At 42.6% G+C, this 17,612-nt stretch overlaps 1 protein-coding gene and 1 long non-coding RNA gene across 3 annotated transcripts in view; one reads left to right on the top strand and one right to left on the bottom strand.

Annotated features, from left to right (window-relative positions):
• The window catches only part of LOC149979522 (uncharacterized), a 375,171-nt gene that overhangs the window by 224,440 nt on the left and 133,119 nt on the right, over positions 1-17,612 (top strand). The gene's annotated exons all lie outside the window — the stretch shown is intronic.
• LOC118937329 (uncharacterized) lies at positions 1,401-10,612 on the bottom strand. The gene is given in 8 exon segments (XM_036935140.2): positions 1,401-1,663; positions 1,665-1,816; positions 3,809-3,938; positions 7,045-7,204; positions 7,367-7,419; positions 7,564-7,594; positions 9,972-10,006; positions 10,172-10,612. Coding segments are annotated over 5 exon segments (531 nt in total). The 5' UTR covers positions 7,387-7,419; positions 7,564-7,594; positions 9,972-10,006; positions 10,172-10,612; the 3' UTR covers positions 1,401-1,594.

Here is a 17,612-nt window from a genome sequence, read left to right on the forward strand (position 1 = left end):
GGATTGGTGGAGGCATGGCTAGTGAGAGTTTCCACCAACTTAGAGCAGTCATTTTCTTCAAATCAGTGAAGGGTAATGAACAAATGCACACTTTGGGAGGAAGGAGATTCAGAGTGAGCTCCAATGGTATTGGGACAGTGACACATTTGTTGTTATTTTGGCTCTGTACTCCAGCACTTTGGATTTAAAATGATACAACGACCGAGGTTAAAGTGCAGACAGTCAGCATTCATTTGAAGGTATTTTCATCCACATCGGGTGAACCGTTTAGAAATGACAGCACTTTTTTGCACACAGTCACCACATTTTAGGGGACCCAACATATTGGGACTATTTCACTTATATGTGTATTAAAGTTGTAAAAAGTTAAGTATTTGGTCCCATATTCACAGCACGCAATGACTACATCAAGCTTGTGACTACAAATTTGTTGGATGCATTTGCTGGTTGTTTTAGTTGTGTTTCAGATGATTTGGTGCCCCAACAGAAATGAATGGTAAATAATGTATTGTGTCATTTTGAAGTGGATGAAAACACCCTAAAGCTGACAGTCTGCATTTTAACCTCAGTCATTGTATCATTTCAAAGTGCTGAAGTACAGAGACAAAACAAATCAAATGTGACACCGTCCCAATACTTTTGGAGCTCACTGTAATTGGGACATATTTACTGTAACCTCACAGACTGCATTGACACAGCAGCAATCTTCAATGAATGGATATGACTACGGTTAGGAATTTTCCTAACTACATGACCTGCCTAGAAAAACACTGGACCCTAGTTAAACTTTAAGGTCCAGAGTTTTTGGTAAGGAAAAAAAAACTCCTGGCCCCTGGAATGACGCAATAACAGAACATTTATGACATAATAGCCAAAATGGCATAACCAAGCCCCTGACAGAGTGAAGAGGGGATGGAGCGCCGATGGACTGAAGATGTTAGCGATCATTATTGTTCTGTGACTGTACAATAATCATCACATTCAACCACTACATTTTTCCAACATGGTTCTTTCATCTGGTAGATTTCTTGGAAATGCATTGATCTCTCTCAATCTCTAGGGCAAATGCTGTTGGATGTTACAGATAAAGGCCTGTAGAATAGTCTCTTTTTAAAAAATCAGTTCTGAGAAGGTGCTTAGTATAGAACTCTGATGGGGACACTGGAATGAGTGTCTGGACGCAGCACCAAAAGCCGTCATTGGACTCATTGGATATTGGACGATATTGGACGTTATTGTTGCCTTTATCCTCTCCACTGCTGGCTGTTGTGTAAATCTCTCCCTCTAGCCCTCTCTCTCTTGTTCCCATGATGCAGTGGGGTGTTCCAGAGGGAAGAGTTGTCCAGCAGTCAAACTCCCCATCAACTCCACAACATTATATCTTATTATTTATCATATTCTTCATCACAAATCACTTTCAAACAGTAGAAAATAGAAAACTGTTTTAAAACCTAGAAAGCCAAAACAACAGTCTGCCCTCTCGGTTTAGTGAGTGAGCATAGCTGTCAGGGATCGCCGAGGTGAGAAGGCAGGGAGGAGGACAGCACTTGGAAAGGAGGTAAAGAGTCGGTCAGCATCAGGGTTCGTGATTGGTCTAGCTGGGTTGGTCCTCCGAGTATGATTGGCTGGAGTTGACAGGGCCCTCATGCCGGTTGGGGCTGGGGGGTGTATGGAGGTGGGGCTTCGCTGATGATGCTAGCAGAGTCTCCACCCTCAGAGAGAGGGGGAGGGAGAAGGGCGTGGTGGGAGGGGCGAGAAGTGTCCATGGCGTCGCTCTGGGCAACCTCGCTATACGGAGGAGGTTTCAGGTCATCAGCTGTGGGGTCAGAGGTTAGAGGTCAATAAGCAGAAATACAGAGCCATGCCATGAACATCTGTGTGCAGTCTAAAGAAATAAAGAAACTGTAAAGAATGTTGCGATGGTCGGCAAACATTCTTAAAACTCAAGTCTCCAACAAATGCTGGGCATCGTTTTTAATTTTAGCAAATAAATGCTGTCCGCTTATAAGCGCCGGGTCAAAAAAGTGAAATGACACATGCACAAATTTGACTCGTCTGCTCCAGTAGAATGTCACAGCATTGCCACCTGAATCAAATGATTGATCACTGCATGTGAAAAGTCTCTGTAAGCAGCGGGGAAAAAAGATCAGTTCTCCCCTTTTGTAACATTTGCAGTGCGTTCTAAATGCAACCACTGTCTTAAATATTTCACAGGGCCACCGGTGACAGAACGTACTAATTACAGTAGCTGTAGAGGAACTTCCACACCTCGAGTGATATTAAACGCCAGCCTCCCATACGTACCGGCCAACTCGGCAGTTGAAACAAATAAATGTCTGGGTTATTAATAGAAGTTTACAGTACTTTGGAATAAAAGAAATTGGGTACACACAACTTCTACATACCTCTATTTGGCATTGTCCTAGAGAATATAGTTTGCGAAATCATAGGAGGAAGTAACCACTCAACAGACTCATATCCTCCCCTACCACATCCTGTTACTGTTCAGTGAGCTGGCTAGAACCGGTTTAGGGTAAAGTTGTTCCTAGATGCTGATCTTGGGTCAGTTTAGCATTTTTCCCACTGAGGGTTAAGGTTAGAATTGGGGGAGGGGAAACTGATTCTAGATCTGTACCTAGAGGAGACCACTCCTGAGCGCTAGAACGCCGGGCAACAACCCAGTGACAGGAGAACACGCTAGCCACGCAGGAGGAAGAGGGAATAATAAGGTACTTTTGACAGTATTTTTTGTATTTATGACAAGGAAAGGGACAGTACCAGGACCAGTGTGTGGGTTTAACACTGACATCAGTTACATGTGTGAGTGGAGGAGGCTCTGTGATCATGGAGAGATCTGAGGGGTAAAGGTGTCTTTGATACAGCACACACACAATCACTGAGGGTGAGTGATCTAAGCACTGAAGATCTAAGTGACAGTACAGCCAAGCAGGGAAGTCCTCATTCATTTTAAAATGGGGCTACTAGAGCTCGGTTCCTTTACATCTTGCCTGCTACTGTAGTCAGGAACCACTGGTGGCAATAGTGACTGGGATATGAGGGAAAGAACACTCCCCTTTTGAATGTGATGAAGACCATGCTGTTAGAAATAATGACGTAATTGTGTCACTAAAGAGAGCTTCTGGGAAGAGCAAACGATGAGTCATTTTTTGTATCCAGCTCCTGTGTTATGGCTGGATGTGAGTAATCACTCCTTTCAACAGGGTAAGATGGTGTATCTTTGGCAGCAGTGTGGCTGTGACGGGCCTAAAACAAGCCTTTTGGCAGTGGTACCAGATGGCCAGCCAAGCAGTGCTTTTATACTGGGAGATGTGCACTTTTTCTCTCCTGGGTTGTGTTCACGAGGGACCAAAATGAAGCACACAGACAGAAACGGGGAGGGACTACCTCAACTTGTCCAGTAGGGAACTTGTTGTTGTTGCAAAATGTTTTCTGTTCCAAAACATGTTGAACGGTATACACTAATGAATATAACCCTGTTTGTCCCGGTGGTCTGTAAGGCTGCTGCCTCAAGGCTCAAGACCTCAGCACCAGGATGGCAGAATGAACAACCCCTCTGAAGGAGTTAGCTAATGAGCTAAACAGTGGTGAAGACAGGCTTACGGTAGCCTTATTAAGTAGCTCCAATGCAATCTTGAGTAGGCTGCAGTATTTGTGAGAGATAAAAGCCATCAACTCTAAGTGTAATGTTAGCCCCTTTAGATAAGACATGTACGACTTTAAGTGGTGTTTCTATGACCAATTTTCTGCAGTTGTGTCTCGTCACCTAACCATATCCTGTATGTGTTACCTCCAGAGACGGCTTCATATGGTGGAGGCATGTCCATGTGAGAGAAGGATGCTGCCGGGGGGAGAGAGGTGGAAGGCTCGCCCACTGACTCCTCATCCTGAACCCCATACCAACTGGGCCAGATAGACGTCTGGGGGATGGGGGGGGGGAGAAAGAAAGAGAGAAAGAGAAAAGGAATTAATACCACACACACGCACACTTTCATTCTCAACTGGAGTGTGATGATAAACACAAGCTAAACAGAAGCAAAAGCTCACTAGCGGCCAAAAGACAGAATCTTCACCCTGCATCTCCCCATCTCTCTCCCTCCCCCTCAAGCAGCGCCTTAAATGGCTCACTATTCCCGATATAGTGCACAACTTTTGACCAGAGCCATATGGGGCCCAGCCAAAAGTAACACACTTTATAGGGAATAGGGTGCTATTTGGGACGCACACTGTCTCTGGTCTCCCCCTGGCCTGTCTCCAGAGCCCTTCGGGGAGGCTGCTGCCTGCCTGCTGAAGTTATGGATGGCTCGGGGGCCTCCTTGCTGAACATTCCATTACAATCTAAACAGGGAGTATCATGCTTTAGACTAGAAGACTGAAAGAGGAGACGGGGTGGCAAACAGAAAAGAGAAGGAGGTTGAGGTGAGCCAGAGAGGGGTACTAAAGCAGTGAGGCAGTAAAGGCTTGGAATGGAGAGCAACAGATCATTCAAGCTGGCTCACTGGGGTGGCTGAAGAGGACCAGGTGGAATCACAGGGTTAGAACACTCACTTTACCTGGGTTCTGTTCCGAGCACAGCTACATTCTGCCTGACATTCTAATTCGTAGATTCTAGTTAGGCATGTTAACGGTTAACTGTTAATGGGCGAAAACGATATAATGCTTATTGGTCTATAGGTTAATTTGCATCATTTATTGGAATTAAAATTGGCACGTGTATTTTTGTTTGTCGCCATGCATCTTACTTATCACATGCTCACAGCATAGGGAGCCTAGTTTGAGGCGCGGAATAGCCTATCACCTGTTCTCAAAAAGCTAGCTTTTGTAAGCCCAGTCATTGCGCAACAAATAATTAGGAATGAAAATCGAGTGTTAAAAACAGTTGATGGCCACAATTAAAAATAGCTACTATTTTTATTTCTCAATCAAGTCCCGTTGTTTAGAACAGTGCTTTCTCGCAAATTGCATTTTGCCACGTTTTATTAGCTGGTCATTACAGGAGTTGGATGTTCAATAATAGGCTATAGCCTTTTGACAGCAAGCCTGTTTCCATTCTAATTACAAATGTCTGTGCATGCATAGTATTTTCTGTTGCTCACGTCATGTTACTGCTTAGATTTTATTTTACAGTTTGTTGACCAGTTAATGAGAGTCGGTTAGTCGGCTGTAAAATTGACTGAAAAGTGCATCCCTAATTCTAATTCCAGCCTAACAGAACTGTAAGGTTTGCTCATCCTGTACAAAAATCTCCAGTTATTTGAACTTGGCTTCCTTGTAGAGCCGTTTCATTTCGAGTCCAAATACACTAACAATCAAAAGGAGAACAGGCTTCCGTTCAAACCAAATGTTCAAATCAGATCAAAGGCAGAGATACTAAAGCACATAGAGTAGTGTCATTACTGGGGAGAGTTTCCAGGAAGAGCTAGCTAGTGGCTGGAATCTCCCCTTAATGACTACAGCCTTCATTCTTAGAATTGGGGCATTTCCGCCATGAGAAAGCTACGCTATAAATAGCTCTAAAAAGCTCACCTGGAAGACAAGGGCACCTATAGTAATTCAGTAAAGGAAAGGCAAGGACGGTAATAAAGCACAATTGTTATGGTGTGCATGTTGACATTTCACTGCACCTATCCGGTGTTTGTAACAATAAAAAAAGGAGACTACTTGCTCTGAGTAGCCTAACGACTTGGGCCCCTGACAAACTTTGAGACACTTGTTTGAGTAACATAGCATTTGCAGTCCTTTATTCACGTACCGGTGCTCTTTCTATCCAGTCAATCAGAAGGATATAGACCTAGGCCAGGATAGTATGGAACCGTCTGAGCGCTATTAAAAGGGACAGCAGAGGAGTCGGAGAGAGAGATGTTGAATTTGTTCCCTCATAGATCGTTTGAGCCGGGTTTTGATTCATTACTTCCAGGTGTTCTACGAAGAGCTGTTAAAACGTGTTCTAAGAACCTCCGCAGAACACAAAGGCAGAACGTACTGGAAGTAGGGCTGATGTCAGTTTCTATAACGCAACCTTGGTTTTGAAGTCTTCTCCCAGACTATGAAAACATCAAAGTCACGTGTCAGTGGTTCTAGAGATATTAGTCCACAGAGGACAAAAAAAAACACAACAGATGGTAACACTTGATGTTTAGGGAGAAGTCCCTGTCCAGTACAACAAAGGAATTCAGAAGTTCCATGAATGTCACTTTGAAAACTCCGGGAAACAAGATGTATAGCGTGGTGGTCCGTCCTCTTCTCTAAGGCACTTCTCTTGCCCCGTCCATCTTAGCTGTTCCTATTGGCTCAGAGACTTTCACAAGCTTGGGTTAGATTTTACAAGTGCTGGACAGTCACCGGTAGAAAAACCTACCCCAACATTGGCTCTCACACATCCATTGTAGCCCTTGCACTGCTTCACAAAGCCATGAGACCTTCCAGAGCCCTGACGTTTCAGCAAGGGCACTGTCTCACACACAAACACACCCGTACGTGCATACAAACACACACAAACACACAGACTACTGATACACATATACATGAGCATACACACCTACTAAACAAAGAGTCAACCTGCTGTTTAACACCACAAGACGTGGGAAGCTGAGTAATCGACACAGTGAGAAAGCCTCCCATTCTCAGACATTCTGAGTGAAAGTATAACTCATCTAAAACCACAAGCACTTTCAGGAACACAAACTGCCAACCCACCAACACACAAACCTCTGAAAGGGCAACCTTTAGCAACCCTCCTGACCTCTTCTTCTTTACTCAGAGTCAATATGATATGCTTCCCCGCGCATGACTGGAACAAAACAATGTGATTATAGTCTCTGAATAACCTGAATTAGTAGGTCTGCATCTCAAACTATTTTCTCAGAATGTGTGCCTGAGAACCACGTTGCAGACAGGATGCCACCTCCCCCCAAACCTAGTCAAATTGGTTGCTAATTGGTATACATAACTTGTATACCTATGTCAATCCATGGCCTTGGTTTGATGCCCCAATAACACAAATGTCAAAGAACCACTGCTACTTACATTCGGTCTCTCACACGTTTGATGCAGATAGGCCCTCCCTCCCACGATGACTATCTGGGCATTACGAGGGTTGTTGAGGTACGCTGCCAGCTGTCTCTGACGTGAGCGGTACCAGCACACGTAGAAGAAGATCTTGATGATGATGAATACGATGACCACTCTGAAGGTAAACAGAAAGGAGAGAGAAGTAGCAGCAATAATGTCTTATGCTGAAGTTAATGTTGTTCACATTGTAATTCTATCCATCAAATTCTACTGCATCGTGTGAATTGAAGTGAATGGAAAATATGTAGAATAGAAATGCAACTAGCTAGCTACTTACATGTACCAGTACAACTCCATATTGAGATCACTAGTTGCAGGGTATCATGGTCCCTGAAACACAAAACCAAAGCAGTATTTAGACATTTCCAGAGGCACAGTCCACTGTGTGTGTTCTTCTAAAACAAGATGACAGAGAGAATTTGTTTACTGTAAACCCAAATAGAAAACTCAGAATGGAAACCATAGCTACATCACCTCTGTGAAGAATAAAGGAGTCCCGTTCAATCTGCAAGACACACGTGGCACAATGTGAGTAACAGTTCAACATCCGATCCGAGGGATGTGTTGTGTGGTTTTAAACACCATTAACTCGTGGGAGAGGCACTTCAAACTACAGGCTGTTATTTACTCCTCCAACCATGTAGCTGGCCAGCCAAGTAAAACTCAACTCCACCATGTACTTCACATCAACAGAGTTGAGCGGAGACGAGACTGTGTGTACTGTATCTCCGGCTACACCGAGTCGTCGAAGGTCGATACTTCTTAAAAGGACAATTCCACCACTTTATAACCAGTTAATACACTATTATTAAACTGAGTAAATAAAACATTAGGAACATCTGCTCTTTCCATGACATAATGACCAGGTGAAAGCTATGATCCCTTATTGATGTCACTTGTTAAATTAATTTCAAATCAGTGTAGATGAAGGGGAGGAGACAGGTTAAAGAATGATTTTTAAGCCTTGAGACAATTGAGACATGGATTGTGTGTGTGCCATTCAGAGGGTGAATGGGCAAGACAAAATATTTAAGTTCCTTTGAACAGGTTATGGTAGTAGGTGCCAGGCGCACCGGTTTGAATGTGTCAAGAACTGCAGTGTTGCTGGGTTTCTCACACAACAGTTTCCCGTGTGAATCAAGAACGGTGCACTACCCAAAGGACATCCAGCCAACTTGACAACTGTGGGAAGCATTGGAGTCTATATATACTGTATATTCTGATATTTACATGATAGGAGCCCAAATGTAAAGTAGGTGCCGTGCTTAGAACGTTCAATTCTGTGAGACAGTCTTTTTTTATGAAACCCATGAAATCAGGGTGTTGATGTGTTCAAATTTGCTCTTTGGTAGAGTGAGGAATACCCATCGCAGAGTAAGATCGATGTGACTTTGCATTGCCAACAAGTATGGGAAAGTCCTGAGGTTTTACGTTCATCAGATGTCATTGGACTGAAATATAAAGGTAAAATGTTTTCCCTTCGGTCATTCAGATGTTTTCAGAGACACATAAAAAAACATAGCATGTCACCAAGTAGAACTTCGTAGCTACATTTTGGTGTATGGGTTATTAGGGATTGGCACCACCCTTTTTCATGATGAGATGCTAGCTAGCTGTGTGAGGGAGTGTTTGTTGGCTTGACGCCATTCGCTGAGGTAACGCTCTTGGTCAGAGGCAGCATTATGCCAGGCTGTATTATGTCAGCAGCGAATTTTGTGTTTGATGGTTTTATTAATTCTACCAGAATGCAGTGGTTACAGCCCTACAATCGATAAAAACATCGCTAAATACCAGTGAATTGAAAATGTGTTCCATCTATCTTTAAACAAAACTGTGAGGCAAATCACTGTCTCAGTCAAGGATAATTATTTGCTGGAAACAATGCCGTTTATCCTCCCATCACTAGAGTAACTCATCAACACCAAACATAACAATGTAAGCCAACTCTGGTTTATGCTTACCTTAGAAGTCAGCCACAGTATTATTAACAAATATTCATGCTTTTTGCAAAACAGATTTTGTAACAACTTATGAAATTGGAATGCAACTTTTCATACTACTTTATGCAAATTAGTTAGTGAATAGCAAAGTTCCATTCACTTCAATGGTATTTGTTTTTATTTTTAGCCTAATCGTCACCGGTGTGGAAGAACTTGACTGGCCTGCACAGAGCCCTGACCTCAACACCATCGAACACATTTGGGATGAATTGGAATGCCGACTGCAAGCCAGGCCAAATCGGCCAACATCAGTACCCAACCTCACTAATGCACTTGTGGCAAGTCCCCGCAGCAATGTTCCAACATCTAGTGGAAAGCCTTCCCAGAAGAGTGGAGGCTGTTATAGAAGCAAAGGGGGGGGACTCCATATTAATGCCCATGACTTTGGAATGAGATGTTCGACGAGCAGGTGTCCACATACTTTTGGCCATGTAGTGCATGACCACCCTACCTTAAATTACTGTCAGTAGACCTATGTATTCCATACTGCCTCATTTGCATATTAAGTGCCACATTTCCATAATATTGCAATTTAATTTAATACATTTTACTTTTATTTGAATCAATTGTGTGTTCTACATCAGCCTTGAAAATGTCCTAACAATATGACCAAACTATCTTGAGATATTGAACAAAACGTGTTAAAATTAAGAATTTGGTGCCATTATTGATTTGGGATTAACATTGACCAGTCTGCGACCTTTTGAATATTTTCTGTTCACTTGAAAGAAAAAAATCTCAGCAAAGTCCTATCCTCATGAAATGAAGTGTACTCGGTTCCTGGGAAGCTTCTCAATAACATATAATACATGAGTAAAACACTAGAACCACTGTTTCATTTTGACCCTTAACACCCAAGTTATATAGATGAAAATGACCGACCATAATTTATTGTATTAGTCATCTCAGGGATCCCGCTGAAAAAAACGTAACAGAGAAGCAATTTCTGGTTTTGCTCATCACTAAACAGTCAATAGACATGAAATCATACAATTACACTAAAACTGTTCAGGACATCAGTAAATACTTTATAATAACAACGCAAATGTAGAAAGTGTCGGAGTTGACCTTTAAACCCTTACCGTGTACTTGTCCCTCTGTAGCTGCGTGTATTTGTTTGCTGAAATCTATACTTTTGAATAAAACGTTAAACAAATACATCCACGGACTGTTTCCTCATATCGACTGACAGCGGGTGACTCGATGTAGTCGGAGGAGGTACACTCCGCCCTCTCGTCTCCGTGAACACTAACGCTACATCGTGGAGTTGCGTTTTACTTGGCTAGTAACGTAACTAGCTAGCCTGTCAACTATTAGAAAGCACAGCGAGTTATACAAACGAAAACGGCCAGCTAGCTAGCACATCAAAAACAGTATAAAGTATCTAGCGTTAGCTAGGTGTTAGATGTATAATCTAGTGAGAACGTATTACAAGGCAAGGGTACTGCCTAGTTAGCTAAAGTAGCTACTAATTAGACTAGCTAGCTAACGTTTGCTAGTCAGTTGTTTACGTCGTGCTAGCTAATAGTAAACTTAGCGAATTCGCTAAACATAACTAATAAGTTACTTACCGTATCAGCGGAGTATATCACCCAGGCTTGTCATTATGTTTTCATTTCAGCTGTGGCTTGCAGGACATTTTCGAATGTTAGCCAGCTAGCTTTAGCTTAGCGTGAACAACAATTTATTCAAATGCTGTCTATTGTAATCAGCATGCTGGGGTAATCCACTGACTACTTGTCAATTTCCAAAGTTTATTTTCCTTGCAAACATTGCGATTTAAACATTTGTAAGACCGTAAAACGAAAACAAAGAGTAGTGCTTCTTCTATAAAGTATTATGGCAGACCACACCTATTGGTGTATTGCTGCCACCTACTGTATGGGGGACAAAATACCAAAAAATACATTTTAAAAACAGTCACAGTCCAAATCACATCCATGAACAGGCTCAGGTGCCTGTGAGGTTGGAACATTAATTGACAGGATTCCTTGGAATGCCTCTGCAGTAAAATCCTTGAGTCCCAGAAAAGGTTCAGCGCAATCCCAATGATGCCTATTTTCGCAGATTCCCTGTTTGCGCTCTGCAGTTGATAACCAATGCAATAAACTCTACAAAGTTCACCTCAACATGCAACATGTCAGAATCCCTCTTTTGACAAGGAATATAATCTGGTGTCTCTACTACTACCATTACTTCTTCAACTTCACTCCTTTCTTCCACTCTTCTCACCAGCTCCGGATAGAATCTACTGGACAGCCCTTATTATTGCTACATCCGTCTTCACTCAAACAGGACACTTCAGAAATGCGAGTGCATGTTCACCATCACAACTGCAGCATTTAGGCTCAGCTGGCATATGATATATATACTTGACACATGACCAAATATTTAGCATTTATAACACTGCATGGGTTTGGGCATGAAAGCTCTCACAGGGAATCTCATGAAACCCAAATAAACGTGAAAAGGAAGGGAGAGACCCGTCATCAAAAAACTGTGGAACGGATACAGTGGACTTCCTCACTCCATCCACCATGCTCTCCATAGCCAATGTGAGCAAGACCTTTAAACAGGTCAACATTCACAAAGCCGCGAGGCCAGACGGATTACCAGGACGTGTACTCAAAGCATGCATGGACCAACTGGCCAGTGTCTTCACTGACATTTTCAACCTCTCCCTGGCCGAGTCTGTAATACAGACATGTTTCAAACAGACCACCATTGTCCCTGTTTCCAAGAAATAGCAAAGGTAACCTGCCTAAATGATTACTGCACTATAGCACTCACATCGGTAGCCATGAAGTGCGTTGAAAAGCTGGTCATGGCTCACATCAACACCATCATGCCAGAAACACTAGCCCCACTACAATTCTCATACTGCCCCAACAGATCCACAGATGACGCAACCTCAATCACACGCCACACTGCCCTTTCCCACCTGGTGCCTACAAAACTCATCACTAACCTAAGACCATGGGACTAAACGCCTTCCTCTGCAACTGGATCCTGGACTTCCTGACGGGCCGCCCCTAGGTTGTAAGGGTAGGCAACAACACATCTGCCACGCTGTTCCTCAACATTGGGGCCCCTCATGGGTGCGTGCTTAGCTCCCTCCTCTGCCCTCTGTTCACCCACGACTGCGTGGCCAAGCACCACTCCAACACTATCTTTAAGTTTGCTGACTACACAACAGTGGTAGTCCTGATCAGCGACAAAGATGAGACACACTGCCAGGACAGCAACCTCTCTCTCAATGTGTTTAAGACAAAGGAGCTGATCGTGGACTATAGGAAAAGGAGGGCCGAACAGGCTCCCATTAACATCGACAGGACTGAAGTGGAGCGGGTCAAGAGTTTCAAGTTCCTTGGTGTCCATAACTTTTTTTTCTCCCACCAGGAGACTGAAAAGATTTGGCACGTGCCCCCAGATCCTCAAAAAGGTCTACAGCTGCACCATCCAGAGCATCCTGACCGGTTGCATCACAACCTGGTATGGCAACTGCTCGGCATCTGACCGTAAGGCGCTGCAGAGACTAGTGCGTACGACCCAGTACATCACTGGGACCAAGCTTTCTGTCATCCAGGACCTATATACTAGGCGGTGTCAGAGGAAGGCCCAAAAAATAGTCAAAGACTCCAGTCACCCAAGTCATAGACTGTTCTCTTTGCTACCGCACGGCAAGCAGTACCGGAGCGCCAAGTCTAGGACCAAAAGGCTCTTTAACAGCTTCTCCCCCCAAGCCATAACTATTTACATTGACCCCCCCCCCCCCCCCCCCCACTGCTGCTGCTCGCTATTTATTATCACATGACAAATGACCTCGACTAACCTGTAACCCCACACATTGACTTGGTACCGGTACCCACTGTACAGTATATAGCCTCGTTATTGTTATGTACATTTGATGTGTTACTTTTTGATTGATTCAATTTTTTTTAAACTATAGTTTATTTAGTAAATATTTTATTAACTATTTATTGAACTGCATTGTTGGTTAAGCATTTCACAGTAAGACCTACTTGTTGTATTCGGCGCATGTGATAAATAAAATTTGATTTGAATTCTTCACATAAACTCTTTGCTTTTACTTCTAGCGCCACCTCAGAGATAACACCATGATAAGCGCCCCGCTTTGAAGATTTTTTTATTTGATTTATTTTACCTTTATTTAACTAGGCAAGTCAGTTAAGAACAAATTCTTATTTTCAATGACGGCCTAGGATTGTACCTTGTCAGCTTGGGGATTTGAACTTGCAACCTTTAGGTTACTAGTCCAATGCTCTAACCACTAGATCCACACGACACATTCCAATCCGCTATCTTCTTGAGTCGCAGAGCACGCACTTTCTGTTCCATAGATATAGTTCTGGAAGAACTTGTCCCGATTGGTGTTTTTAAATCACTGATGAAGGATTTTGAGGCTGATTCCCTGACCTGTCAATGTTTTTAATTTGCTGTTTTGTACTCTTGTTAATTCAATGGTTTTTGCTAGATTACTTGTAGTTTTTCATGTTGTCTGTCTGTAATTGTTTTGTAATGACTTGGTGCTGCCTATCTTGGCCAGGGCGCTCTTGAAAAATAGATTTGAATCTCAATGAGCCCTTCCTGGTTAAATAAAAGTTAAATAAAAAAAATATATACAAAAACACTAAATAAGCCCACTTCTTGTTACTCTCATCGACGCCACCTCATCCAACGCATCCACAATTTGAATAGCGACTTCAACCGGATCTCCCACAACCTCGATCCAAAACCCTTACTCCAACCAAAAACTAATCAGAACTACGCATGGAATTAGTAGATTACACTTCCACTTTACTTCTCCTATTTCCTTTTGGATTTACCACTGTAATCCAATTCTTCTCACACTCATCTTGACTCGACATGCCATCTGATGCAAACATACCATCCACTTCTGCCATTTTATGAGTGCAACGTAAAGCCCTTTCTATCAGTTCTTCGATTCTTCTTCTATGATATCATGGCAGTCCTTAAACAACTGTTGTTTAGTGTGCAATCAATCATGGTCTGCCAAATTCTGTACTACTAAGAAAATCTAATTAAAAAAACAAATACATCCCTACTAACTTCTACCACATCCTCCCCCTCCCGAGTCGTGTTGATAACCTTCCCAGTGAAAGCTATGAAGTTAACTTTATTCACTATCAAAGTGTCCTTTGACACAGCACGTTCATGAGTGCAAGATTTCTGAACAGGTCTGGAAACCATGCCAGGACCAGCAGAAGCACCAACCCGTCAGTAGGTCCACTTACTACAGTAGCAGCCATGGGAGCTCCATCAGTCCACATTGTAGTTCCACCAATCAGTCTTACAGCCTCTGCATATGCTACATCATGACTGCTTTTATATCTCTGAGCCTCTCTCTACACCTGGCATCCACCAAATGCTGCACTATGTTCCCTCCCACAATTACACCACTAAACCTTCACATTGCTCCCACATTCACTCCAATCATGTTCCCCTCTACACTTGGCACATCTTTTCTTTCCTTTACACTGAACAGCTACATGTCCCATCTTTGGCATTTTAAACACTGCAATGGAGATGGGCCAAATCCTCTGACATTGAAACTAAGGAATCAAATCTACTTTTCCAGGAGAAACCTTCTCAAACCTCAACAGCACTGATAAGCTTTCACTTCTTTGACTCTTTCCTACTGATCAACCTTTTGCCCTCAATCACTCTGCCTCACATTTGATTTAATATAATCTATAGAAAAAGATATTGGGACCCTAGTGATGACTCCCCTCCACCTATCATAAAAAAAGTATGTCCGGGTCACGGAATTTTGAAACTTTTCAAAATAAAAGTCCCCAGCATAATAGTAATCAAATCAAATGTATTTATATAGCCCTTCGTACATCAGCTGATATCTCAAAGTGCTGTACAGAAAACCAGCCTAAAACCCCAAACAGCAAGCAATGCAGGTGTAGAAGCACGGTGGCTAGGAAAAACTCCCTAGAAAGGCCAAAACCTAGGAAGAAACCTAGAGAGGAACCAGGCTATGTGGGGTGGCCAGTCCTCTTCTGGCTGTGCCGGGTGGAGATTATAACAGAACATGGCCAAGATGTTCAAATGTTCATAAATGACCAGCATGGTCGAATAACAATAAGGCAGAACAGTTGAAACTGGAGAAGTAGAAACGTGTCAATAAATAACCTGTATTTATTCATGATATATGAAAAGTTATTCTCTAAATAATAACAATGATTCCTATTTGCTCATATTTAAATGACATTTTCATTAAATGTGGGTTTTTAAAACATATTCCCGAGGTAAAAAATAAATGCCCACAATGCTAATCACTGTATATGGAATACATATTGACTTATAGAGCAAAAACTATTCTAGGTGCCGCAGTAAAAGTATTGTAGGGAATACTTAGTGGGGTCTGTGCAATGTATATGGTGTCATTATATTGGGCTCTGAATAATACCGAGTGTTGCTGGCCTTTTACTCCACCTATTCCATTGGCCTCAACTGTATATGGAATACATATTGGTTTATAAAGCAACAAAAAAAATGTTTGACCAGCAACACTCCATATTATTCAGAGCCCCATGAAATGATACCATGTATACCACAGGAGGTTGGTGGCACCTTAATTGGGAATGACGGGCACGGCTGGAGGGGAATAAGTGGAAAGTTATCAACAACATCTAACATATGGTTTCCATGTGTTTGATACCATTCCATTGGCGACGTTCCAGCCATTATTATGAGCAATCCTCCTCTCAGCAGCCTCCACTGATATATACATTCTACAGACCCTTCTGAGTACTCCACAACCCACTTTTACAACATAATATATAATAGTTTTTTCTCTATAAGCCAATGTGATATGTGCTGTGGCCAATGTAATGGGCTAATGGGAGTAAAAGGTCAGCAACACTCCGTATTAATCAGACCCCCATGAAATGACACCACATATAGATTCTACAGATCCTGTACTCCCCACCCCACTTTTACATCTGCACAAAAAATTATTTTCATGTACAGCTCTAGATTGGTACCGTATAGTGTCCAGGCACCCGATTTTAAGCCATTTGACCACAGTAAAAAGCCAGCAACACTCAGTATTATTCAAAGCCCCATGAAATGACATTGTTCCCCTATAAGCTAATATGTAATTTAGCTAATGTAATGTACAGTGTATTGCATTGGGACTAAAGGGATGGGTGGAGTAGAAAGGGCTACTGGGTATTTAGATGACAGTCATTCAAGAAATAACACCATACATAGACTAGATTAATAGGGTCTATGGAATATTATGATCTTTACATTCATTTACTTAAGCTCCAACCATTTCTCAATGTGCTCCACCTTATAATATTATGTATCTTATATAAAGTACTAGTTATTTTACCAGATTTAGTTATAATTTTGTAACATTATTTTAACATTATGCACTATGCACAAATTCTAGATTTCACATACATAGCATTTTACCGCAGACTTGAATTATGTAGGGAAAATCGGGAAACCGGAAGTGAATGTTGCTGCCATGACACTAATGCACTTTCTTTTGCTACGTTCAAACCAAGTGGGAACTCAGAACTCCAAAATTCCAATGGAAATTCCGACTCGGGAACTCAGTAGCTCCGAATTTCCGACCTTAAGATCCCTGGCGTCATGATTTTACCTGGTATTTTTCAGAGTTTGCAGTTGTTTTGAACGCGGCATTAAGCACCCATTTGTTTGACTTCCTCCTACCTAGGCTGCAGTCCAAATTCAAAGTAGACAGCCCTCGGCCCTAAAGCCTCAGCCCTTGAATTACATTTTACATCGTCACATCCGAGTGTACATTAAATGTCCCTTGCCCAAGCGAGGGAGAGTGATTATCGAAGAGGCATTAAAGGCATTTAGCCCGTCTGGTAGGCTCGCTTCACTGGGCAGCTCGCGGCTGGGTTTGTAGTCCGTAATGGGTTTGTTGTCCGTAATAGTCTGCAAGCCCTGCCACATCCGACGAGAGTCAGAGCCGGTGCAGTAGGATTCAATCTCAGTCCTGAATTGATGGTTTGTCTGAAGGCATAGCTGTATTTCTTATAAGCGTCCAGATTGGTGTCCCACTCCTTGATAGCGACAGCTCTAGCCTTTAGCTCGGTGCGGATGTTGCCTGTAATCCATGACTTCTGGTTGGGATATGTACGTACGGTCACTGTGGGGACGACGCCGTAAATGCACTTATTGATGAAGCCGGTGACTGAAGTGGTACATTCCTCAATGTCATTGGATGAATCCAGGAACATCTCTATTTTGGTTTGGTCAGGGTGTGATTTGGGTGGGCATTCTATGTTCATTTTTCTATGTTTTGGAATTTCTTTGTTTTGGCCGGGTATGGCTGTCAATCAGGGACAGCTGTCTATCGTTGTCTGTGACTGGGAGCCATACTTAGGTAGCATTTTCCCACCTGTGTTTTGTGGGTAATTGTTTTCTGTTTAGTGTTCTGCACCTGACAGGACTGTTTCGTTTCTCACTTTGTTATTTTGTTCTTGTGTT

The sequence above is a fragment of the Oncorhynchus mykiss genome, chromosome 11 (genome assembly GCF_057628025.1).
Source record: "Oncorhynchus mykiss isolate SJ-2025 chromosome 11, ASM5762802v1, whole genome shotgun sequence".
Lineage (NCBI taxonomy): Eukaryota > Metazoa > Chordata > Actinopteri > Salmoniformes > Salmonidae > Oncorhynchus > Oncorhynchus mykiss.